General features: G+C 46.3%; 1 protein-coding gene across 1 annotated transcript; it reads right to left on the reverse strand.

Annotated features, from left to right (window-relative positions):
• Nucleotides 1–728: 728 nt before the first annotated feature.
• Nucleotides 729–25,356, reverse strand: ZC3H12D (zinc finger CCCH-type containing 12D). The gene is made up of 6 exons (XM_080389642.1): nt 17,884–25,356; nt 13,477–13,916; nt 8,087–8,226; nt 6,912–7,146; nt 4,833–4,939; nt 729–4,109 (listed from the first exon to the last, which is right to left on the reverse strand). The coding sequence occupies exons 2-6, from the start codon at nt 13,857–13,859 to the stop codon at nt 3,094–3,096; spliced, it is 1,881 nt and encodes a 626-aa protein (XP_080245768.1). The 5' UTR covers nt 13,860–13,916; nt 17,884–25,356; the 3' UTR covers nt 729–3,093.
• Nucleotides 25,357–25,416: the final 60 nt, after the last annotated feature.

Below are 25,416 nucleotides of genomic sequence, written 5' to 3' on the forward strand. Positions count from 1 at the left end.
GGGCCACCCGCTTTCCCCCTTTTTACGCTGAGGAGCTGCTGCAGGGCTGACTTCCAGCCAAGACTTTTCAGTGAAGTATTTGTATCTAGTTTCCCTAGCCCCTCACAAAGGAGGGAATCTGTGGCTTCCTAACTTTTTGGGAAAGGGTGAGAGTACAAAAGGGAAGATTATTCTCTTTTATGACTATTTTTTTTTTTTAAAATCTTAAAATGAACTTGGCAACTCTGAACTCTCCCTTAGGAAAGCAGCTTGTCTCCTGGAGGATTGCTCCCACTGCTTCCAGTTTCTTCTAAAAGAGTCTTGACAACCAAAAAGCAAAGAACCTCAAGGGCTTTCCAAGCCTGTTGGGATTTAAGGATTCATTTTCAACTTGGCAGTGAGTGCTGGACTCAAACGCATCTCAGCAGAGATACCAAACGGCAACAGCCTCCTACCCTGTCAGTGCAAAAGCCACCTCCTCCTTTCTGTTAGCGGCCCCTTCCCTTACCTCGGGGGCTGACAAAGGCAGAAAGAAATCCTCCTGTCCGGGAAAGCACAGAAGGCTCTGCATGCAGATGCTTGTGCTGTGGTGAAATAACAAAACAGTCTGTGCTTTCTGTGGGCTCCTGGCCAGCAGCAGAGTTCCTCTCCAGCAGGCAGTGACACAGCACCGCTGCTGAGCTGCCCTTCAAACAAAAGCTCCATGAGAAAAAACCCTCTGGTGAGCAGAAGAGCCAAGAGAAATCAAGTTCTGTTTCATGCCAAAGCCTGATCTATTTTCTCAGACACTTTCTCAGCAGAATGCACATTCTATGTATTCTGTTGAAAGATTCCCCAGTAAATAAGACAGAAATGAAAGAAAAATAAGTTATTAAATATCAAGAGAGGGTTTTGAACAACCACCAAATTCCTGTGCATCCTCAAAGGAAAAGGAGAAAAGCTTATGTGCAGGTCTTCAGCAAGCCAAGGGCACTATAGAAAGGCAGTGTGCCAATTTTCCTATAGATTTTAAATGCTTTCCGTATTGAAATATGTAACTTACATTCCAAGCATTAAAAAAAAAAAATGCTGACATGTACGGTTATATCCTGTGCCATTGCTGTATGTATATGCTCTGAATGCTGTCGTTCGGGACTTGTTCTGTTTGAGTAGGTGGAAGGTATTTTTCCACTTTGTATCACGGTTCCCCTGTGAGGGTATATATGTGCTCGGAGAAGCTGGAGAAGCTCTGGTGCAGGCTGTTGGGCAAGCCATGAGCCTGGCCCCACGCAGGCACGATACAGGCATTTAATCTGTGAAATGTCTGCGGTTGCTTCAGTGTGATGTGTGGTGCGTGGCAAATTTCAGTGCAGTTAATGATGGCTGTAGAACTCAAATACTTTCCGAAGCATTTCACAGGGCATTTATTCTATAGTTTTGTTTTAATGTCATTTATAATCTTTATGTAATGTGCAGTGGATAAATTTATAAGCCATTCTGGTGATCCAGCTGGATTATGACTATAATTAGTGGAAAATTCATGGCATATGGAAAAAAATGTCCTGTTCTGTGAAGATAAATCATACTTCCACACTCCAGATTAGAATTTCTTGGAGCCAACCCCATGGCCATAAGGGACTGAACTGATACAGTATACTTATTTCCTGAAGATTCTTTAACCACCACCACCAAGGAAAAAAAAAAAAAAGTAAAGCTGCTGGTGTTTTCCAGAGGGAAGCAGATCAAACTATCACCACTTTTAAAAAAAATTTGTCGTGTGATAATGTCACTAAAGGTAAATTAGTATTCCTTAGTCACTTTTTCAAAAGCAAGATAATTCAGAATTGTTGGTGAGGGCTGTGGTTAAATCCTTCCTGGGCCAAACATCACCAGTTGCACTTCAGAGAAGAACCTAATGGAGATACTGCAGGGTCAGAGAGTTTGTAAATCCTACTTCAGTTTTGGACTGGGTGAGGCATCAGTGCCAAGAAAAAAAAAAAAGGCAAAAGAAAAAAAATTACATTATTCAGAACAAAGTGTTCTAGATGACCATTTTAGAATAGGTTAAAGCATTTTTAAAACATGTCATACTGACATACTTAAACTTTGGTATAATGCCAAAAACCTTCAGGATCAACCTTAATATTTGAATTCCATGGAATAACGCAGAGATTAGCAGCTTTACAGCTTACTGAAAATCAAATGTGTCCCAACAGAACACAGTTTAAATGTTTGTAATCATAAAGCAGCTGTATAATTGCATCATGGGCCCGCATTTGGTAATTAAGGGTTAAAGTAGCAATTGTTTTCTTTGACACAACAGAGACACTTTAAAGCTTTTTGTTTGGGGGGGGGGGGGGGGGGGGGTGTTCCCCCTTGGCATCATCTGGGTTTCTTCTTTTTTGAATTAACGACCCTGAGCCCTCAGTCCACATCAGGATTACACTGAAGATGACTTCCTTGATTTGACTTACATTGTCCGTGATCCCTAAGAAATGAACCTATAGGTGTGTGTATATATATATAAAATTATACCTTCAGGTGCTCTGGTGTACCTGCACCACCTCTGCTAAAGAGCATGTGTTCAGAGCATTGGATTATAAACACGAGACGCATCTTTGAAAGCTCAGTGATAGAGGACTGGGTCCTCTCACAGAGAGCGCAGCCCTGTGCTAGGAGGAAAAAGCCAAATTACTTTTTATGCTAGCTGAGCACGTGGTCATGGCGTGGGGGTCCTGTAGAGAGACCTTAACTGGGGACTGTGGAGCATGTCTCTTCTATGGTCATTGAACAACAGGTTAGGACTTGAAAAACATGTCTAGTGTTTCAAGGCATTGATGAAGATCTCTGCCACCCTGAACCTAGTGAGGCTCAATTGCTGATAGCTCAGTTACTCTGAGCCTCCCCATTCCATTCACTTCCAGGTGAGGTGAATGAGATCCCGCTGCAGTGAATGACAGCCTGTGCCTTGACCTGATGCCCCAGGTGACATAGCTGGTTGATGCTTAGACTTGTGCTCCTGGAACAGCTATAACCTTTGTCATAAAACCCTTTAATGACACTTAGTTAAGCCTCAGAATAGCATCTTTTTGCCCCAGGACTTGTGCTTGCTGGGAAAGGTTTAAGGTGGAAGCTTCACAGGTTTCTGTGTCTTTGAATCAGTAAAGTCAAGCTAGCAATATCCTTGATATCAGGGTACAAAGCCATAATGTGGTTCACCTCCTGGTAAGAAAAAAGGGAGCACAGCTCCCTGTGTATGCTTGCTTCGGGGGCAGAGGGTGGCCTTGCAGCTGGGGTGGGCCAGTAGTCACTGTAAGCCTGGGCTTTCTGGAAGAAACCCAGTCCATCGCTGGAGTCTAACAGAAAGGGCTGTGGTGGGGGCTGGCTGGGGAAACGGCGCTGGTGCTCACTGTAGAAGTGAAGTGGGTCAGCAGGAAGAGCTGCAGGCTGTGGCAAAACACGGTGCTGAGTCTCCAGGGCCTGTTGGTGCTGAGCCCTGTCAGGGACGTAGCGGCTCCTCTGCCCCGTGCTGTGCATGCTGCAGCACTCCTGAGGCCAGCTGTAGTCTGGGCGCATCCCACCCCGTGCCCATGAAGGCCCCATTTGCTGCAAAGGGCACCCCCACAAGCAGGGGTGGTCCGAGCTACGGGCACAGTGCAACGAGTACAGGTTTTGCCTGAGGTCACTGCAGCGATGAGGGCTGCCCATCGCCTCTCTGTCCTGAGGGTTATGTATGGACCGAGTGTAGCCGCGGGTGTCATCGCCGATGGATAACACTGACATCTTCTCCAGGAGCAGCTGGTCCTGCAGTGGCTCTGGCTGTAGCATCTGCTGCTCTGGCCCCAGGTCAGAACTGGGACCACCAGCCCAGGCAGCGGATGACAGCGCAGGACGGCTGCCCCAGCACCACGCTGGGTAGTGGGAAGCCCCTGTGCAGCCACTGGCTTCTTGCAGCATTTCTGTGCAGGTGTCGCAGGGTGCAGGCTCTGCACCGGTCCTGTACAGTGAGTGGTTACGCTTCTCCTCCTCTTTGCCCAGGCTTAGCGGGACCTTTATTTTGGCCCTGAGCTCATCAGCAACTGACAGCTGAACTTGATGTGGTCTCTCTGGGTGGTAAAATTTGCATTTATTGCCATAGGTGCATTTTTTACCTGAAAGAATCAAAACATGAAACAGGAGGTTGTCACCAGCACCCACAACTAACACACACATTGCTTCTCCCCCAGCACTGTGTATTTTGCAGGGGCGAGGTGAGCACAAACAGCAAGAGGGGAAGTGCTGTTTTCCAGTTCAGTACTTTTGGCCCCAGATTTAAATACTGCTGACCTAAAATAGCAGGGTGAAGCTGCAGTGAAAGCAAGTTTCTGCTATTTTGGAACTGTCTGAAATTCTTACATGTTCTGGTTGCTGCACACAGTGGGCTGGGAGACCTGCTGCTGCAGAGGGTGGCTTTAAAAAAAGGTATAGGGATTTACCTCTGAGAAACCTGCACATCACTGGAAAGCTGTTGGAGGGGAGGGAGGGGAAGTGTTTGGATGGCCATTCCCTAGCACTACACCGCAATTCCACTCTGCAAAGTGAAAGGTGTGTGCAGGCTGGGGGGTCAGCACAGCCACGGTGCCCTGTTCGGGTGCTGCGTGCAGGCAAGGATGGAGGAACCAGAAAGAGCCGGTGCCTTTGCTGGGGCTGAAGCCATTTGAGCAGGAGAGGGGAAGAAGCATCACACGTTTGTGCAGCCCTGTCTCGAGTCCCTACCACATGAAGCAGGCCAGCACGAGGCAACAGCATTTGCCCTTAGCTGAAGGAAAGTGCCGCTGGGAAGCAAGGGGCAGGAGGAAGAGGGGTGGCAGTTCACAGCACAGGGAGAAACCCACCATAGGGGCAAGGCTGCCACTTTGGTTGAGGAAGCACTGGCTTTTTGCTGAGGAAGTTGTTAAGAGTGGGTCCGTGCCGGCCTAGCGGATCATCAGGAGGCATAAACCTGAAAAAGGAAAGAGTCACTGGGGTAGCAAACATACCTCGAGCTTTTGGAGCTGAAGTGCCATCACAGCTTGTAGCGTGAGGTCATGGCAGAAAATCCTTGCCCTCCTTTTGTGTCCTGGCCTTCAGGACTCAGGCTGTTACTAGACACACTGCCTTCTGCCTGCTGAGACAGCAGTGCCTTCTGCTAATACCATGAAACACCTGGGACGGCACGGCAGCCCCAGCCCCATCGCTTCCTTTCCCTCTGAAGCAGCAGCAGCCGCAAACTCTTCTGTGGCCCCAGCACTGGGATCCTCACCATCAGCTCCCTCCCACAGCAGACTCACTTTTCTCTTACTAAATACTTGTAGGAGAACGAGGACTAAAAAGCCAGCAGTTAATTCAGAGCTACAGCTGACGGTGACACGGTGCAATAAACAAGCCCAACCTTTTTCAAGGATTCAGTAAAAGGCTTCCTGCTACGAGGCCTTCAGAATGCTCATGTAAAACTGTTTATTATTCTGTGCCAGTACCTGAATGTAATGCTTCAGGAAAAAAACTAATTAGCGTCTCTAGACTTGTTTACAAATGAATCTGCACCGCACCCCCCCTGGAACAGCTCTCTGCTGAAGGGAGTTGCAGGCAGGAGAGGAAGGGAGGCACTCGGGGAATTTGGTTATCCACATAATGGGACTGAAACCTCCAACATCAAGCTGTGGTTTTAGAGAGGTTCCCAAAGCTGTGCCAAAAGTGTTCTGCTGAAGCTATTCAAACAGGCTTCACAGTAAGGAGGTAGACTTTCTGAGGGAAGGGTCCTGAAAAGGTGTGGCAATCCCTACAAAATAGGAAGGAAAATATCACATAAATATTTGTAACTCCTTAGTAACTAGGGAAGAAAGCTGGTGGTAAGGTGGATGTCAGTCTCTTTTCCCAGGCCACAAGCAATGGGACAAGAGGAGATGGCCACAAGCTGTGCCAGGGAAGGTTTAGATTGGCTATTAAGAAAAGTTTCTCCACCAAAATGGTTGTCGAGCACTGGAACAGGCTGCCCAGGGAGGTGTTGGGTCACCATCCCTGGAGGTGTTTAAAAGATGTGCAAGTGTGGCACTTAGGGACCTGATTTAGTGGTGGACTTGGCAGGGCTAGGTTAATGGTTGGACTCTAATGATCTTAAAGGTCTTTTCCAACCTAAAGAATTCTGTGATTCTGTTATGGACCAGAGCTTTGAGAAATACAGTATGCTGATGTTCAGAAGCTTCATTTCTGTGAACAACATCACAGGGGAACTGAAACCCAGTGGCAAGCACTCCCATCCAGTTTTGGTGGCAGGATTGCCAAGACCCAGAGAGAGTAGCACTGCGTAAGGCAGCTTCCCTGCTTGCGCCCATCCGCGCATGCTGGATGTCTCCGAGTGCATTTTCCCAGCCAGACTGATGGCCGATGACACCTCTGCTGCTAGGAAATTCAGACAAAGTTGGTGTATACCAACCGAGGAGCGTACAGCTCAGCCTCGCAGGCACGGCGCAAGTGCCTTAATGAAACCCTTCCCCAGGGGAGATGGTGAAGGGCAGAGAGACCAGTTCCTCGTCTCTTTTCTTGAAAGTCATCATTACAAAAATGTAGGGAAAAGTGCCGTTCTGCCTTGTAGGGGAATTAAAAATACTGCCAGATAGCCAGCCACCTCTCACGGATTTCATTCTGTTTCTTACAGGAAACAGAAATTAAAAGATACCGAGCCTTGGTTTAACATCCCAGTTTGGATTGGAAAGAAGCAAAGCTGGTCATTAATGCTGCCATTCAAATAGAGAAGTTCATTGAAGAGTGGCAGGGAAGGGTTACGACCAAAACTGAGAAGAAATTACATACGAAAAGTTACAGTAAATTCCTTTCAGAAAAAGACTCATGTACCCTGCTGCTGGTGGGAGGTGCACTGATGTTGGAGCTGACTTGGCCCGTAATGTTTGAATTCAAGATTAACAACTGTGTCTTACCTGTTACTGACAAAAGAGTACATGAGTAGTCGCTGCTCAATAAACCATTTCCACTCTGGGTTTTCATTCTGGAGATCCCGGTAATGGTCATTGGAAACAATAATTCCATCTTTCTCATAAGCAACTTTTACTATATAGCGATCATCATAGCAAACGACCCTCCTGCCTTTCACTTTCCGGGATGGGGTGTACACAAGGATTGATTGCTTTTCAAGCTCTTCAAGGATGTGCTGATCTAGTGGGGTCATCGGCAGAAATAAAAGGGGGGGGAGAGAGAAAAAGATAAGTTAATTGATTAATAATGACCAGGTCTCAATCATGTGCTAGAAACCTACAGGAATCTCAAGCTGTTTCAACACTTTAGGCAACTGACAGTGGTGTGGTTTTCAGATGCAGGGATACCTGGTGGTTATTTGGCAACTTGAAAATTAGGTCTTCTACAAAAGCATCTACTTGTAAAATCTGAGACACCCTTTTGTGGTTTTTAGGTCTTATCTGCAACAGGATGCCTTGAATTCTACAGTGACCCCCTCTGGTGCCCTTTTTACTCTGCTAGATGCCAGAAGGCTCATAACCACCCTGATATAAGCTTTACTTGGAGATAAAACGTGTCTGGCAAAATAAATAAACAAACCTCTTTTGCTGCTATTGAGGACACTCTGACTTCTTGCCATTCCCTGGATGCAGAAAGGCAGATCCCCAGCCACCTCATCTGCAGATACCAAGTTGCCAGCACAAACCGAGCAGATCTATTTTCATACAAACTGACTCTCACCACCCTCCCACGGACTTCAGCTGATGCACTTCCTTCTCCTGGAAGAGGAACCCATGTAGCTCCTATACTGGGGAAACAGGCTAACAGGTAACAGCCATGCAGTAGTGAATGTTTTGGATACGGCCATCTTTGGATACTGTGTGCAACAATCTTGTCGTCTCATGGCTGGCCTTAAAAACTCCGCAAACTCATGAGCTGACAAACTTCTGTAACTCAGCTGGAAGCAACTTGTGCTTGTAAAGCAGAAGGCTCAAAGCAGCATAACAAAGTCTTGCAAGCAGTTTTATCTGCTAGCCAGAAGCATGCAGCAATAAAATAACGACTATACTGGATCTTCACACACCCCCACCTCCAAACTGCACCTAATGGTTTTCAAATTATGCCCAGAACAGTGACCTACCTGCAATGGGACTGTCTTGTCGAGGGGGCTCCTTCCTCCAGAGTGGGACAAAAACCTTGATGTACATGTGCCCCCTCTCTCGAAACCAATCCACTGCCAGCTGGATACCCCAGCAGGAAAATACCTCTTTATTTCCGTGACTATTAAAAAAAAAAAAAAAAAGAAAGAAAAAAAAAAAAAAGAAGAATGGCGAGGCAAAGCTTTCAAGAAGCTTAGGGTTTTATTTAACTAAGCCAGTAATGAAAAGGCAAAATAAACAGCTTGTGTGTCATACACCACTTTCCAAGAAAACAACCTGGCAGGGTGTCCTGGTTGGAGACATGCAAACACCTCCTCCAGCGGAACCAGAAACTTGTTCTCTGAAGCAGTCTGGATACTTAAGAACAGAGGTATCCTACCCTCATTTCTATGACCTGCCTGCTACCCAAGACTGTGCTTCCATCTGTGTCTGGCTGGACTTGGATCCTAAAGCACTGGCAAGATCTCAGGTTGTGTCAGACCCTTCGTGTGCCTTTGCTGATTACGGTTTGAGTACTGAGAGTTTCTTCTGGCGCAAGCAGAAACCCACAAGGCTCTCCTATGAGAAACAAAATGTGGGAATTTTCTTCTGTGGTGAAAGTGACATTCCCGATTTTAATGTCTGAAGCAGCTGCAAGTGTGATTGCAGGTCATTCAGCTGCTGACCTCTTCTGGAAACAGGAGTCAAACTATGGAGGAAGAAAAACTAGAAGATGCAGGATGGGAAATACAGAGAACCTAAGCCAGGGCACCAAAAAAAGGACAAGGCCTCAGTGAGATGGCCACAGGCCCCTCAGGCACATCTTTTTCTTGCCCTAGTCGGTGGATTTTGTCTTCATAGCACAGAGAGGCAGGAAAGCCCTAGGGCAGGTGCTGTAGAGGATGCAGGCAAGGCGGGTTCCGAAGCATTATCAATGCCCAGAGCAAGACACAGAAAACAACCTCCAGAAAAACAGTTAGGGTTGATATCCTTCCGAAGTTTCTCCTCCTCCCTTGAAAGTTCTCACTGTTTGTCATTTGCTTAACTAAATTTTGGCTGAAGTGCGTGTGTAAAGGGACATAATTTGTTAACTACCTCTGCAGAAGGAGACAAAAATAAACTCTACACAAAGCCCTAAAATGGATAAATGCTCTCACAGTATCTACAGAAACCTCATCCCTGTACTTTGAGCTTTTTGAGTAATATCACCACAGTTTCCCTCAGGCTTTCATTCTCTGCAAAATGTACTTGTAAATTACTCTCTTGGTTACTACACCTACCTGCGGTGATGGACAAGTCAAGTATGATGATGCTGTCTTAAATGCCTCTCCTACCACCATCCCCCAGGAATTCATCTCTAGGTTCTGCCTACATTGGCCTCATAACCAAAGCTCTGTTTTACACCTAATATAAGTCTCAGTGCTAAAATGGTGACCGCAAATGAAAAATAGTGCAGTTTGGAGGAAGAAACCTGGCTGCTTATTAATAGATACGCAGGCAATAGGAAGTCTTAAAAAACCGTCACTAAGAATAAATGGTCTGAAGTGCTCAACACATCTAATCTCCATTCTTGAACAGCTGTTTTCTTTGGTTTTAAAGGATAGGCTCTACCCAGGATAGCTATAAAGTCACCTGGACAGGTGAATTGGAAGTTCAGGTGACTTTTTCAGATAACTACCCTCAAAAGCAGGGGTCCTCAAACTTTTTAAACAGGGGGCCAGCGCGCGGATGAAGTGGCAGGAGGTCATCTGCGGCTGCTTGGTTTCCCCCCCCAACCCCCGGCAGGGGTGTGTGTGTGTGTGTGTGTGTGTGTGTGTGTGTGTGTAAATACCGGGGGCCAGATTGAGGACCCTGGGGGGCCATATCTGGCCCGCGGGCCGTAGTTTGAGGACCCCTGCTCAAAGGCAAGGCTACGTACATCTTTAATGCCACAACTCAAATGAAGTCCAGTGACAACCTGCTTTAACATTGACTCACATATATGACCCTGTCTGCTTTAAGAAAGTAGCTCTAGATATTCCTCCAGTACAGAAGGTTAAGCACTCAAGCACAAGTGATTCAGCCAAAATGCCAAGCAGAGCAAGCGAGAGTGTTTCTCACCATTATCACTTCATCCAGTTGCTGCTGCATTGCTACAGCCAAAGCTGAGGAACATGTATCTAAAATGGTGTGTACACACGTGGTGTGCTGCAGCATCGACACGACTGAACACCAACATCTGCCGTGCAATGGAGCAGGGGCTTTAAACCTTCACATTCTCCCTGCGTGGTGAGTTTATGTTGCCCGACAACGAATTGCCTCCTGTCAGCCACCCTGCCCATGCACCCTGTAGCCCATGGACCATGACTGATCTGTCATAACTGAGTCGCATCTCCCTTTTGCCAGCAAGCAGGTACATTGCACATGGGCCACAGGTCGGCAGGGCCCATCTCCCAAACAAAAGCAGCAATTTGGCCTCACTGCGACTCCAGCAATTAACCTGTAATTAGTATGCAGTGACTCCTTCTTAAATTGTGCAATTCCAACCCCTTTAGGAAGAAGTTTAGTCCAAACAACTCCTTTTGAAAACTGCAAATGGCACCATCTCCGCCCTATGGTGACAGAGCATCAGCCACAGCTTTGGCAGAAGGCAGAGAACCTAATGCATGACTCCGCTGGCCTAGAAAAAGGCCTCTGTACCTATCACAGCTTAAAAACTAGGTGTAAGTACAAGCACTAGACTAGATAGCTTCTTCAGTGTGCAGTGAATAGGGTTATGACAGTTCCCTTTTCATATCAACACAACTCTATTGATTTTTTATCACTAGCCTTGCTAAACTGCCCTGCCCGCTTCCCGTGGATGGGCTGGCAGGCGGATAAGTTTCTCATTATGTCTGATGGAAACGCAAGGTGTACTGAGACACTTGGCTAGTGAGGCTGGCTGAAGGAAAGGTTATTTCCCATTCAGTTTCTATGGATAGGCTGGTCGATGATTGAGACCACCAGCTCACCCGCTTTATTACCCTGGGGCCTATTCAAAACCTTGCACCCCACAATAGCTGGCCCTCAACACCGACTCTGAGATGCTCCAGAAACACCAGCCTTAAGATAGAAATACAAATGCTCAAGGCATTTTTCTTCACACAAGCAACTGCCTCTCCGAGCTTCCACTTTTTGACAGCTTCATTCCCAAACTGCTGCTTCTCCTGCACTTTTGTGGTCATTGGTGTTGATGATGAAGTTTATCCAGCAAGAAAAACTAACAGCCCTTTTTCCTGATTTCTGCAAACATCCCTTCTCCATCTGACAGCAGCAAAGCAGAAAAATTAAAATGAGGATACCGAAAGCACTCACCAAGCCTGTCCCGCTAGCCAAAGCAAGTGCCATTCAGCACCACTTTGAAAGGCATCCAGGTGAGGAAAGCACCCCCTTCCAGGCTACGTCAGTTTAGTACAAACTGAACTGACAAGCTCAATAGTCTTCTGTGTCATCCAGGTAGTCTTTAAATTTAGCAAGACAGAGGTTGGGGATGACTGAGAAGAGCTGTAAAACCTTTCTGAAACTCAAAAGTACTTCACATTCCTTTAATTCTTTCTAGGTGAATGATGACGAAACCACAGCAGAACACCAGCTTTCAATAATCTAGCAGGCAAACATCTCTCAGACTCACAGTTTGGAAATTACTCTACAAAAATATTTAGATTTTACATGCCAAGAAGTACATGTGGCTTCTTGAAAACCCATTTAGGTGGGCACGTGGTCTAGGAAAGCAGTATGACATCCTGGTTCAAGCCATCTGCTGCACATTACCTGTAATGATGTTTGTTTTAAATAGTCTCTGTCTAGAAAGCTCCTATGCACAGGCTGGCACAGTGGGATGATCTCAGAGCTTTCCCAGAGTACTCCAAGCTCAAAACACACACTATTTATTTCAGTAGCCACAAACTTGCTCTTGGCCTCCTGTTCAGTGGCAAGGGTGCATCTTCTGCTGTCTTGGAAACATGTTCTCTGCCTTGCCCACCTCTGCCTGCTCTAAAAAAGGCCTGGTAAATAGGTGAGGGCCAGGTTGTGCCAGCAGAATGGGGCACGTGGCCAGTCAGCGGTAGCATTGCCCTTAACGCAATGAAGGCTCAGCTCGGCCACTCAGCCTCAATGGGGGCTCATTTCTTGTGTAGAGAGGCAAGAAGGATGCCCCAAGGGGGGTCCAGGGTGAAAATGCAAATGGGAGCAGGAGACCCTAACACCTGGCTGCCGAACTCACAGCCCGGGCAAGGCGAAGCAATTTTGGTCTGTTGTGTGTTTCTCGTTCGTCGTGAGCTGCCCTGACCGAGGAACCCTCCGTTTTCAGATGGGATTTCTCCCTTCATCCAGAAGATGGCATGATTCGCCTAAGGCTCCATTGCTCTGGACGCCTGTGTCCTCTTTACCCTCTAACCAGAGGGGACGGGGTCCCATCCCACCTCACACCAAAGCTGACCGAAGGGGGAAGCCCTCCTCTGCCCTGTCCCAACATGCAGCGACGAGCTTGGCTTGACCCTGCTGTGAACGGACAGGGAAGTTAGGAGGGAAAACCGATGGATACCCAGCGTGTCGTGGACTCTGCCGGGCCTCCGGCTGTTCATATTGCTCCAGTAAACAGAGGCCAACCCACGGCTGTATTCGTGCTTCCCATCCACATGGACGCGCCGGGCTCCCCCTCGGTAAGGCTGCTTTCACCGTGCCAGGACGCTGCTTAGGAAATGTAATTGGCCAGGGCGAGTTGTTATGACATTTCCCAGAAGCAGAATTAATTAAGGAGGAAATGAGACTATTCAGTACAAGTCAACTATCAATTCCCTGATGTTTCCATAAAAAAGAAGCCAAAACAAAACCCAACAAAAATATACAAGCCAGGAACATTTCTGGGGTTTACTTGCAAGTCAGAACACCACAACTGTGATGTTAGGAACCAGTCACCTGTCTTTGTTTTCTCTCTCCTTCTTAGGTTAGCTGGGGTGTTCTGCCTATCCGTTCATCAGTTTTTCCTGGAAACTCCTCAGCATATATATTTAGAGATCCCAGGTTCCCATTTGAAAAGGCAGGGAGACAGCAGGGGTGAGCTAAAGGGGAGGGTGAGCGGCTGAATCATAGCGCCCCGAGCAGCAGCGGGGAGCTGGCTGTTGGCTTGTGAAGGGTCAAAACGCGGAGCGAGCCAGCGATCGCATTTGGTGAGCGTCCTTATGGGCATAGAGACAGCAGGTCCCTAGAAGCTGTGCCTCAGCCAAAGAACGGGAGTAAGCAGCGGTTCATGCCACCGTGGTAAATACATCAACGCATGTCTCACCAGAGGAAAAAAAACATACTTCAAGCCATCAGCTTTAAAATTCAAAAGCTTCAGAGGAAGAGAGATCCCTTCCAGGAAAACAGAGCTTACCTCATTGCGACATTGCTGCCGTCGATCACGATGGGTCGCAAGTAACTAGAAGAATCACTGCCATCTTCTCCAAGCCACTTTGATGCCGGTGTAGTGCTACATGATCCACGGGCAACAAGTTTTAGTGGGGAAGGCTGAGCCTGGCTCTCCAGAGCTTGAGGTTTGCTCCCCATCCGAATCAGCTCTTTCAACACATCGTCTTCCAAGGCTTCTTGGCCCAGGTTCTCCAGCACTTTGTAGATGTCCTGCTTACCATAGCCCAGCTTGCAGAAAAAATCCAGCTTGCTCTGGTGCACTTCCACCCTTGCCGTAGAAGCTTTTCTGGAGCATGGTGGTACTGGTTTGCTAGAAAGTGAACTGGCCAGGGCCATCTTAGCAGGCATTTACGCTCCTTTAAACCCAGTGCCCCTGTTGTCCCAGCCTTGTCCAACAGGCATCAGCTTTAGGGAGGGAAAGATTAGAAACAACAAAACACAGACGTTAAGGAAGAATGTGCAGTATCAGTTATTTGCCCAGCACACAGCAAAGAGACTCTCTGATAGCTGTCTCTGAAGAGACTGTCCAGTCTTCTCCCAGCATTAAAGCGTTTTTCTGGCCCACTCTTATTTATAAAAGCACTGGAGCGTCCCGTGCAATGTTTATCGCTCTCCAGGAGTTATGATGTCAGACAGGTGTCACCCTGCTTCACGAGCCTTGCAAGCCTGCCAGCACACAGATACGCTGTATGCGTAAGTTTGTTCCTCAGACTTACCTCACAGGAAACTATACGAAGGACGGTGTAACCGGGGATTTTCATTTTGCTCAGTGTGGTTTGTAAGCCACAGATAAAAATCTGTTGAATGCTGTTGGATGAGCTCAGATGCCATAGCAACTTAACAACTATAGCAAATTTCATGAAGTGAATTAAGGAAACATGTTTGCAAAGTAGCTGGGAACGCTGACTTTTTTTTTCTTTTTTTTATAGTTTTATGTTTCCTAGTATATGTCCGTCTGTGTATACACAGACATACTTTATGAATTTCTGTCACTCATCTGTTCCGATGATGCCTGGCTTACTCTTTTCCTGTTATTTGCTGTTTCAGTAAGGACTACTATATTGAGAGAAGCAGCTTGTTTTTTGAAAGCTGTCAGGGCAGTGGTTGGAAGCAGGCAATCTGAAAAGCAGTTTCACTTTCCCTTATATTTATTGACAAAAGAAACTGGTAACTCAGAAATGAGTGTGCAGGAGCAGCAGAAAGGTACCTCAAGCTTCTCCAGAACTGCACTATTTGCATTTCTGGTCTACCCAGTAAGTGAAGGCGATGGGCAGCATCCACAGGTGTACCCAGCACCGCTTCAGCCCAACAAGTGTGACAACAGAAGGGCATACACCGTGACCACTCATCCATCAAGCCAAACATCTCTGGTCACTGGTGGCGTACCTGCTCTGAAGCTTCTCTTGCCACATCTCTGCAATTATTGGTGCTACCTGGATAAAAGCTGTGGCTGGTTCATCTACCCACATGTAGGGCTTAAGGGTGGCCCCTCTTCCCTTCACTAGCTGCAGCTGGCAAACGACACAGTATTAACTGACCGAACAACTACGTCCGTGATGAGCCCAGAGCCACAACCACACTGCACCCATTGGCTCCCCTGCCCAGCCCACCAGCCACGGGCCACCCCAGGAGCTCCGAAGCTAAAACCATCTGAAGGAAGGCACCGAGGACCTGGAGACAGGAGGTGGGAGAGAGGCCACAGTGCAGCGCCTCCTCTAGGCATTAGAAGCCGCCCCCCTCCCCAGACTGTGGGGAAGAAATGTGCATTGGGTTCAGTTAATTTAAAACTGATTATTTCAGCAGGAAAACTGGATAATTAGTTATAACCCTACCTCATACAACTTTGACCTTTACTTTTCTAAGTAACCTTATAACTTTCAGGTATTCCGTGGAAGAAATCTGGCTGTCTGTCAAAAGTGATAAATAGCATCAGTAAAATAAAAAAAAAAAAATCCCTTAAGCATGCCATATACATAAGGGGAAAGCAGTTACCATGTGTATTTTTCCACCTCAACCAAAGTGCTGCTTAGCATAGCCAGTGGGCTTGACTGTTTTTCCTCACAGTACAATCCACAAGTCTAACAGTTTTTACATCTAATCCTTTTTTTTAATTCATGGGTTGAAGATGTAAAGGTATTTGTCTACTTTTCATTACTGAAGTGGTTTCTTAGCTTTGAAATAGCTACTCACTGAACTAAAATATATGAAGGTATCTTTGTACCTAAATGCAGCTGAAGCTGTCGCAGCTGGGCTCGCACTGTAGCAAACCCTGCTTCCAGGTGTGCCGGCAGTGCCTCCAAACACTTCACATTTACTACTTGATTTTTATTTTTTTTTTTTTTTTATGTCTAGATTATTTTAGTAAATCATTGTAAAGGAACGACTTTAGTTGCTGTCTGTCCTCAGGCTGAAAAGAAAACATTTAATACTTATTTTAATAGCCATCACTATTATTTTTTAAACTTGTGCACCTATCTTTTTTTTCAGTATCAGAGCGATTTCCCACATTGCCATCATATTGTGCTGTGTGTATGTTTGTCCTGGATTTCACCAGAAAGCAGGTTCAATTCAACCCTTCAGAATTCTACCGGGCAGCTTTCCAGCTGCAGAGGGTGCAGAGGCCACCCCACCGCACACCCTGCACCCTTTGCAGCCCCAGCAGCACACACCAGCACACGCTGGATGGAGGCTGCTCACCACATCACGTTCCCAGCCCAGGAAGCCCCAAGCCCGTGGTCCGGGTCTGCACCCTTTACTTCCTGGCACGCAGCATTTGGCAAGGTTTGGCCCTTCTGTACAAGCCACAAACCCCTTCGGCTCAGTGAGCTGGGGCAAAGCCGGGAGCGCTGAGCTCTGGGTGGCTGCCGGGGGCTGATACTTTATCGGCCATCACTGGCAGTGCGCCAGTTCTGCAAAGGTAGCCACTGGATTTCTGCTGCAGTTTGGCCAAACGTGAAGACTGAGTGATACCGTGGCTGCCGGGTTTTCACAACAGAGAGAGTAAGTTTGAAACCCTGAGGTAAAAGCCTTGGTCACAGCCAACACTGAGGTCGCCCTTCTAAAGAGAGAATTAAAGGACAGTAAAACCACTAGCCTACACATTAGTAAACAGTGGAGTGCCCAAGTCCAACAGGCTAGTTGGGTGTTAATAACCAGCACAAAAACACATGACAAGAGGAAAAATCGTGCATCACAGAGTCCTGCTTTTGCTATCACAAACAGGTTGTAAAATCCCATTTGTAAACTTTATGACCTTCATTTTCAAACTGCTTAGATTTCCTCCTGCCACTTTTTTCCCCTCTGTCTCAGCAGATCCCTTGGGAAGATGCTCTTGTTTTCCCTCCACTGAAAGCCAAAGCCTTCTCATTTCCCGGCTAAATTTATCCACAGTGCTCATCCTATGTTTAAAAAGCTTGAAAAGCACCCCTCTCATCTGTGGTGTTCTGCCCCCTCTTGCATACACACACACACAGAGGGGATACCTCTAGTCATGTTTCCAAAATTCTATTTTAACCTTAATATTTTAGGTATTCAGAAAAAAAATTACTTTTGACCAAAAAATTGGGAGACCTATCAAGGTCTTTTGTCTTTGTTATATTTTTGACAGATTTAGAAGATGATAAAAAAATAATTTGAAAGTTTTGTAAAAAATGTCTAAAAAAGTAGCGGTTACACTCCAGTTCCTCATCTCTAATGACTTTAAAGAATAATTTCTGCCTCGTCCTTCCACCAGGCTTTTGTCCCACTTGCGAGCAGGCAGAGCAGGACCAGGTGTCCCACAGGTGCTGCTGAAGCAACTCCTCCAGCGGCCTCCAGCCACGGAACCACAGCAAGGATCACCTTGGCTCAGGGGGTTGGGCTCCTCAAAGCCCCCACCAAGGCCCTGTCCTGCCACACAGGGCCAGAAGGGACACAGCCCCAGCCGCACCTGGCGTTGGTCAAGACAGAGCAGGTTTGGGTCTTCTCTAGACCGGGCGTGCGTGCTGAGTAACGCCGGGAGCGCATCAGGTCCCTGCCACGCTAGCGTTCCCCTGAACGCCTCAGGGCTGGGGGTCCTCGTCCTCCTCTGCCCCCGAGAACCACGCTGCAAGTCACCTGAGCCCGCCAGACCACCCCAGCCCTTCCACAAGCTGCTCCTCTGGAAGCAGATGGGCTGCTCTGCTTTCAGAAAAGCAAGAAATTTTGCTTTCACAAAGTAGAGATGTACATAAACTCTTAATAACAAGACCAGTCATTTACTGTCTTGTTGACTAAGAAAAGATTTGCCTTTTTCTTCCCCACCTTCCCTGCTGCATTTGCCAGAAATAATCAAACCAAACTCCGCAGGGAGCGAGCTGTGCTCGGGGGCAGCCCCACTTGCTCTGCACCTTACCTGACTGCTGCTGTTTCTGTGTCCCAGCAGCACCGTCCCACCACTCGCCAGTCAGAAGCGGGACTCGGGGCAGTACCTAGCTCACAAGGAAGTCGCCATCCTGTCTTTGGAGGCTTTATGGCAAGGTTGATGTCAACTGAGAGCAAACAAATGCAGTGAGCAAGTTAGAGCTCACTCTGCAGGAAGGCTTTACTTCCTCATTTGGCTGGCCAAGCTCTCATTTAACTGTACAGGTTGATAAACTTTCACTTCGTTTTTCAAAAGGTAAAAAAAAAAAAAAAAAAAAAAGGAAGAAGAAGAAGGAGGAAAAAAAAAGAGGTTCCCAACACATCTCAGTTCTGAGTTACAGGCAAAGATGAGTCAAACCCACTGTCGTAGGGATCCACAACAACAGCCGGTAACAAAATGACATGTGAATTCTGGGGCAGTGAAAAGTTTTCCATCGAGGATGCACTACCAAGTTATTTTAGCCTCATCCCCCCAACATCTGGCAAATTTCTAACCTTCAGGGACACGTGGAAAAAAATGTTTTTTTAAACAAATCAACATGTTGCTAAGCATCTGATATTGCAAAGCCTCATTCAAACACCTCCACATCTGAGGGAACCTGCTCTGGGATACCACAGTAAAATATCAAAAACCAAGCGACACCCCCTACCCTACTGGTGCCTCCGTCTAAAGATTACTTCAGAGACGCACAGCCTGTCCACAGTAAAGACCAAGGCACTTCCCAATAGAAATCTGAGGTTTTCCTCTGCTTCTTCCTTACCTTCCTGTAAATACGCCCGAGATCCACTTTTAGGCAGCAGGAAGGGTTGGAGACTCAAGGAAGGGTTAACCTCTGGGACCCTTTGGATGCTTTGGGCAGCTCTGCAGGCAGGTGCCCTCTGCCCGAAGGGCCAGGGAGGGTGGGGAGACCCTGTTGCAGAAGGAGAGCACCTCTGCCACTGTCACAAGGTGACACGGCAGAGCAGGGCTGCCCCTTCCTGGCTAGAAATTCCCCCCTGCTTGCGTACTTTGTGGGAGGAAGCACTGTGACCAAACCCTCTGTAGTGGCATCCTGCTCAATCCAAAGGCTGGTTGCTGGTAAGCAAGCCTCACCACTGCTTCCCAGCTGGTTCCAGTCGATGGTTATGCCTCTGCATCGCACGCAGGCTCCCAGGAGCTCCTTGGGATCCACGCTGCCCTGCTGCTGTGTGACAGCAGTGCCTGGCCAGGAACAGGATGAACGGGCAGCACACCGCCTCACCTATCCTGCCTCTGGCACGGAATTTCTTCTGATCCACAAAGGTCTGGCTGGGCAGGTTGGCAGCTACAGAAATAGGGAAGTGTTCTTAAGGTCACAACTAAAGAAACGTGTTAGTTTTCTGCTGCCCGGAAGCAGAACACCTAGAGCCTTTGACTCCATATCCTGGAGAAGGATCTTTGCTCAATTTAAACTTGCAGAATGCCCCGTAGCTCATCACAAGACCACCACAGAGCAGTATTATTGGAAAGGAAAGAGAAAGTTCCTGTGTTAATTTATAATCCAGGAAGGCAACTGAGCAAACCATACAACATTGCATAGTATCATTATAACTCCTACTTCTCGGTAGAACAGGGGGTTTTTACTACATAAATAAGAACAAACCAGAGCTTATAAAAAGAAACAAGAAGAAAATCAGATAAGAAAATTTTGTGCTCATCTTTCATTAGTAATGAAATGACTAAACCCATCTACTGTAAAAAGCCATGAGCCAAATATTTCAACATCATTGAAATTGCAGTCAGCCAGGAAGACCCTTCCCCAATTCCCGATACCTGTTTTCAGGAGCCTTCACCTAGGTGATCGCTACTTGGGAAACAAAAGACCATGAGAAATAAAGGAGCATATTTAATTTTTCATATGGTCTCAAACCCTTTCGCTCACCAGTGCAGAGAAACATTTGAGCACCCAAGGCTGTGGTTTTGTCGACGTTTCCCCTCCGCTGTGCTCCCTTGCGCTGCCAGACACGCTGAGCTTTCCCAGTGCAAAGATTTAAGGCTGCTCAACGGCCCTGGTGTGTTCAAGAGGGGAAGAGCTGCAGTGGGAGATGGTTTTGAGAGGAAGATCCCCCCGCTAATGGATGTTCCTATGTTGAGCTGAAGACAGGATTTACAGGTTTGTGAAACAACTAGACCTTCACCAGCATCGTTACCAACCTCAAAGCAAGACAGCCTTGTCGTGGCAGCTACTGGAAGCTACAGAGAGGAGCAAGTATAACTTTCAAGGAGGGTCCCTGTGTGAAACCACTTTCCTGATGGTGCTAGATTTTCATATGGAAAAATCCTCTTGAAACTGGTAGCGTGGAACGCCACAGGTATTTTGGTCTACACACCCTGGTGAGCTATTTGCTTTGCTAAAGGAAACAGTCATGTATTGCATCAGCAGCAGAGAAAAGTGTTATTACCATCTTCCTCATCTGAAAAAGTTCACCTGCTAGGAAAATCAAACAAGTGTAGGTGGCCATAGTGTCATAGGAAAAGTTTCTTAGCCCTTAACCAACAGAAGACAGTAAGGATGAAACAAGTGCTTAATCAAATGCAGCTCTGTTGCCAGGAGTGTTTTAAATAGCTCCTGGAACTAATACATTCCCCATTCTGTGTCAAGTGAGAGTTTCTCCCTACTGCCTTCAGCAAGACTTGGGTCAGACCCTCAGGCAATACTCCCTCCATTTATTCTCCTGGTTCACTAAGAACAAGTCACCATTACACAGTACGAGCTACGCTCCCAATTTTAAACATGATTTTTACACACTATTAGGCAAAGTCTAGATGTTTTCTGCCAGTGAGGTTCTCTCCCTGTTGGAGGCACTGGACATTTTGACTTGGAGACAGGTGTTCACCCAAAAAATTTGCATCACTAACTTAATGAGTCCTGCTAGAGCGCCGGATCAGCTGTTGTCAGGCAATCCCCTATTCAGGATGGTAAAGAGCCAGGCATCTTTAGAAGAGGTATTTTTGCACGTTTGCCAAAATGACCGCTTTCTCTCCCTCCCCCAAACTCTGCCAGAGCAACAAGCCCTCCACCTGACCACAGGGCAGGGAGAACTGAGAAGAACCGATTTCAGTAGTACCAATTGTGACTTCTTTTACTTCTTGGAAAATTACGATCCCATCTTAAGATCTGAGCTAGCAGGATCCCAACTTGTTTTTATCTAAAATATCTATTTTTCTTCTGCCTTTTACACAAAAAGATACTGCTATTACTCAAGTGGTTTCCACTGGGCTTATAATAAAAAGTACCTTTTACAATCAGAAAGTCGCAAACAAGTTTCAAGTTCAAAAGTTTACTGCTGTTCAGCTTAAGATTTCAGAAAGCTCTTGGAACCGTCTTTCAGCTTCAATGATTTATCGTATGCTTGGAAGACCTAAATCGTAATACTGTTTACTGATGCCTTTTAACACAGCTCCCATGTTTAATCAAAATGATACTGGCTTGCTCACTGAGAAAAAGCACATTCTGTCCATAAGCAGACCAAAGTTTTAGACAAAAACACTGCCCTGTAGCAAGTATTTACATAAATCTTAGTGTAATTTATCATTTTTCAAAGTGCTCATGCTATCTAGGGATAGCGTGTATACAACAGGTGATTTGATAGGAGAGACTTTATCCATGCTCTAGGAAGCTTACAAGCAAAACCTGTAATCCTGTTGTCAATAACCTGTAAGTTTTATATGAAAAAATCAGGCTGTAAGAGGGCGAGATGAACAAAGACAAGAGCAGCAACAGGTTTCAGGAATGCTTCTGAACTTCTTGAAATTTTTTAATGTAACTTCTTAAATGTGCGACTAAATTGCTTGTCCAAATAACTAATGGTTTGGGGTGGGGGTGTGCTTTGCTTTTTTCTGAGTTTGGTTTGTATGGTTTGGGTGGTTGGGTTTGTTTTTTTGGTTGGGTATTTTTTTTTTATTATTTTGACAAGTGGAAGGAAGCAGGTACAGCTTACCTACAGGGAGTGGATTCTTGGCAGCGCAGAACCAGGGACTCTTCCATCCATGCATGGGGCTATGCAGAACAGCACACATCCCAAAGGAAGAACACAGGCATCAAGTCATCAAGCCAAAACAGGATTTTGATGAAGCACACTTACGTGTCGCCAGCTCCCTAACTCACCCAGAGCACAACCTCAGTTGATGCTAAGGGAGTTTCACAAACACATCCATGATTTTTGAGAAAAGAAACAGGAAGCCTTCAGCAAACAGGCAGAGCATGCACCAGGGTTATCATGAGTGGTTTGGGGTAACTGCCTACTGTGTCACCCACCACTTGTATACAATCTTTATGCTACTTCTACTGACTTGTGTGATGTCCGCGGGATTAAAGAGGGATCTCTGCTGAACACCCCTAGCCTCTCTCACTCGCGCCTTCAAGGCTTTAAGACCAGACCCCATTCCTAACATGGTTATGGTCAAGTCCACCTCAAGTCTGTAGAGAGCTACAGAGAACTAAAGGAACTGCAATGCGTGACTACAAAATAGGTCTCCAGCTTCCTCTTATCCGTGGAACACAACAGTTTACACACATTTTTAAACTGTTACAGATAAGGGAATTCAATAGAAAACTCTAAGAACTGTTTTTGTAAGCCTTTATTCTCTGAACAGAGAGCCTACAGTATGAAGAGCTCCCCTTCAAACAGGCCTCAGCTAAATCAGAAAGAAGCAGCTGATGTTTCTGCTGCGACATTTTCAATGTTATTCTCAACATCATAGAGGAAGGCAGGGGTTTTGTTCTGTTTTGGTTTCCAGCTGCCACAAGCACCAAAGGCCAATCCTGAAACTGAGGTTGAAGATAGCATTGACGAAAAGGAAACAAGGATAGGAAGCGTGAACTCTCATTAGAATAAAACAAATCAACTCTCCAACTGGATAATGAAAACTCCTGTGTACTTCCACACTTCTGGCAGGACAGGAACAGCAGGAAATGTTTGTGGTTTCAGCTGACCACACAGCTCATTCCTGTCAGTTCCAGGAGAACTGCACATACACAACCGTACCTTCTGATGACCGCAGCAGCGAACCCCATCTAACCCAGAGAGCTCAGCAGTCCATGTGTGTACCAGGTTACCCGTGATCCCTCCAGCATCAGCAGTGGCCTAGAAACTCAGGCTCATTTAGCAGTACCTAAAATTAAGTACTTGCCTCTAAATAGAGACCTTTTATGCTGTCATTTAATGACCTGTCAATATCATTGAATTTTTTAACATCCACATTTGAAAGTTTAATCTTAAAAATATGAACAGGTAATTTCATCAATCTGAAGATACTGAGTGTATTTTTAAAAGTATTAAGGCATACTGAAAATCAGAAACTTGAAACCTTTCGGATGTATTTATTTTTTGACTCTATTCTGAAGACTCTTTGGCCACCAATGCAAATTGACTATTTACTTCCATACGCTGCTTGCATAACCTTTCAGTTCTTCAGCATCTACATGTTGCAAGAAAAAAACCATTTCTGCTGCTGCGAAGTGAACACACTCACCTGAAACAGGGTGTTTTTTTCTAAACATCAAGCGGGTCCTGTATCTTCCACAGGTGGTTGGGGTCTAGCTGAAACCTAGGAATGCCCACTGAAACTCTTTGTTCTATCAAGTCACTTTTACCATATCTCCAGCAAAAGGATCTCTGGCATTCAGCAAGAATCCGTTTTTTTCTCAGTGGAAGTTTTTTTTCTATGACTGCCATTTCCTAAAAGCAGCGAAAATTCAATTGCTTTACCATCCCCACATCCTTGTCAAATTTGGCCAGTGTTTTTTGCATGTTGAAAACATGCTGTGGAAAAGAACTGAGGACAGTACAAACCTTGTTTCTTTAACAAAACAGGCTAAAAGCAGGAAGAGATAGAGAAAACCCGCTGCTTCGGCAGCAGCACTACCCCAATGCATCACATCCTGGCCTAGTACAGTTCTTTGGAAGTCTTCTGGCCAGACTCAAGACAGAAACTTCCTTGACAGGAACAGTGAGCAGTCCTCAGCCCCAGCCCGCCACCCCCACCCTCTCAAGAGCAAGCTTCTTGATCACTTCTCCTCCGGAGCAGGCTCAGGCTCTGCAAGGAGGGCACACACCCCTGCAGGTCCCCAGGGGCTTAGGAATGTTTTGTCAGGAGACAGCTGCATTTCTACTTCCATGCTTTGAAGCACACAACAGAGACTCGGCAAAAGGCAGCTTCTTAGCCAAATACACTTAGTCTTTAACAGAGCAAAGACGGAGTAAATGTTGCTGGAAAGCACATTTCTACATACAATACCCTCTGCATCCCAGCTCAGCTTGGGTCTGGACACTCTAGGCATCTGGCCTGGCCTGCTTACTCAGAATTTTCTGCCATGGGGTAAGGAGCTTTTGTTCCTTTAGTACCAGCCTTCCCACAGAAGCATCTTAATCCAAAGTTCACTTTCTGCATACAGCCTGTTCAAATGCTCTAGTCAATCTAGTTCTGGCTCTCCAGGGCAGAGTAATTTGTAGCAGCTCTTGGCTGCCCTGAGTTTTAGATTTAGTCTTTGTCCTGCAGATCATGTTCAGATGAGGCGTATTAAGCGATAAAATCTTACTATCATCGGGCACTACAGCAAACATTACAGAGAAAACAATCACAGAAGAAAAAAAGTTGAATTTATTCATCAAAACAGACTGCCTCTGAGCCATCACACATTCCGTGGGAAAGGAAGGAAAGACAAATACTATTCCCCGTGTCTTGTCTCCCCTTCTAACAATGCAAGAGCTCTCCTCCTCCGGAGAGAAAGAGGAGGACATACATGTTCTTAAAATGTATGAATACTGGCTAAAACTGTTTAAATGGTGAAGAACAAGCCAGGCATTTAAGAGCCTACCAACTTTCATGAAGACCCAAGCTCTCGTAACACCACCTGAATTCTTCTGTAGATGAAGAGTTTTAACTCACCTACTTCTGCCACAAAACTTGAAAATCAATCCCACCTAAGTTTGGCAAGTACAATGCAAGTTACCAGTTCTGCGTTTCTGCTAATGACTGTTTTCTTCTTTCTTAACCACCCAACATAATCTGCCTGCCACCATGGCAGCTGGATCCCCTGACACTACGGAGGCCAGACCTTTAACAGCGACTACAGACAGGCAAAGCGTAAAGTGGTGAACCTCAGTTTTGAGAGGCATCCTCCAGCAACGCCACACAGCCAAGTGATCTGCGCAAATAAACCAGCAAGGAAGCGCGACGGATTTAGCATGGTACAGCACCTCTGTGGCCCTCACGAGCAGCACAGCAGCGCTTCAGCGCCTTTAACCACTGCTGCACCGTGGTGTCGGCAAATAACACCGACACGACTATGCCCACCAGAAGCACTTCATTGTAAAGGAAGGAAATAAAGTTTTGAGTATCCATATACAAATTGTATCTGCCCACTTTCTGGAAGAAGTGTGCACAGCACATTTCTGTCTCCCCAGGTCTTCTAATCACACTCATTATGACAGCATCTGAAAGTGTCGAAAGGTAAGTACAACCTCCTTGTAGAAAGGAGATATGACCTGCAAATCTCTTCAC

The sequence above is a fragment of the Falco punctatus genome (assembly GCF_963210335.1).
Source record: "Falco punctatus genome assembly, chromosome: 5".
In the NCBI taxonomy this organism is placed as follows: domain Eukaryota; kingdom Metazoa; phylum Chordata; class Aves; order Falconiformes; family Falconidae; genus Falco; species Falco punctatus.

What these genes read in the sequence shown, in the direction of transcription:
- ZC3H12D (XM_080389642.1), bottom strand. Translation starts at nt 13,859, where the DNA reads ATGCCTGCTAAGATGGCCCTGGCCAGTTCACTTTCTAGCAAACCAGTA. An exon ending in ACAAGACAGTCCCATTGCAG is followed by an intron (nt 7,147 to 8,086) that starts GTAGGTCACTGT and finishes TGACCCCACTAG; the next exon opens with ATCAGCACATCCTTGAAGAG. An exon ending in TACTCTTTTGTCAGTAACAG is followed by an intron (nt 4,940 to 6,911) that starts GTAAGACACAGT and finishes TTCCTTTTTCAG; the next exon opens with GTTTATGCCTCCTGATGATC.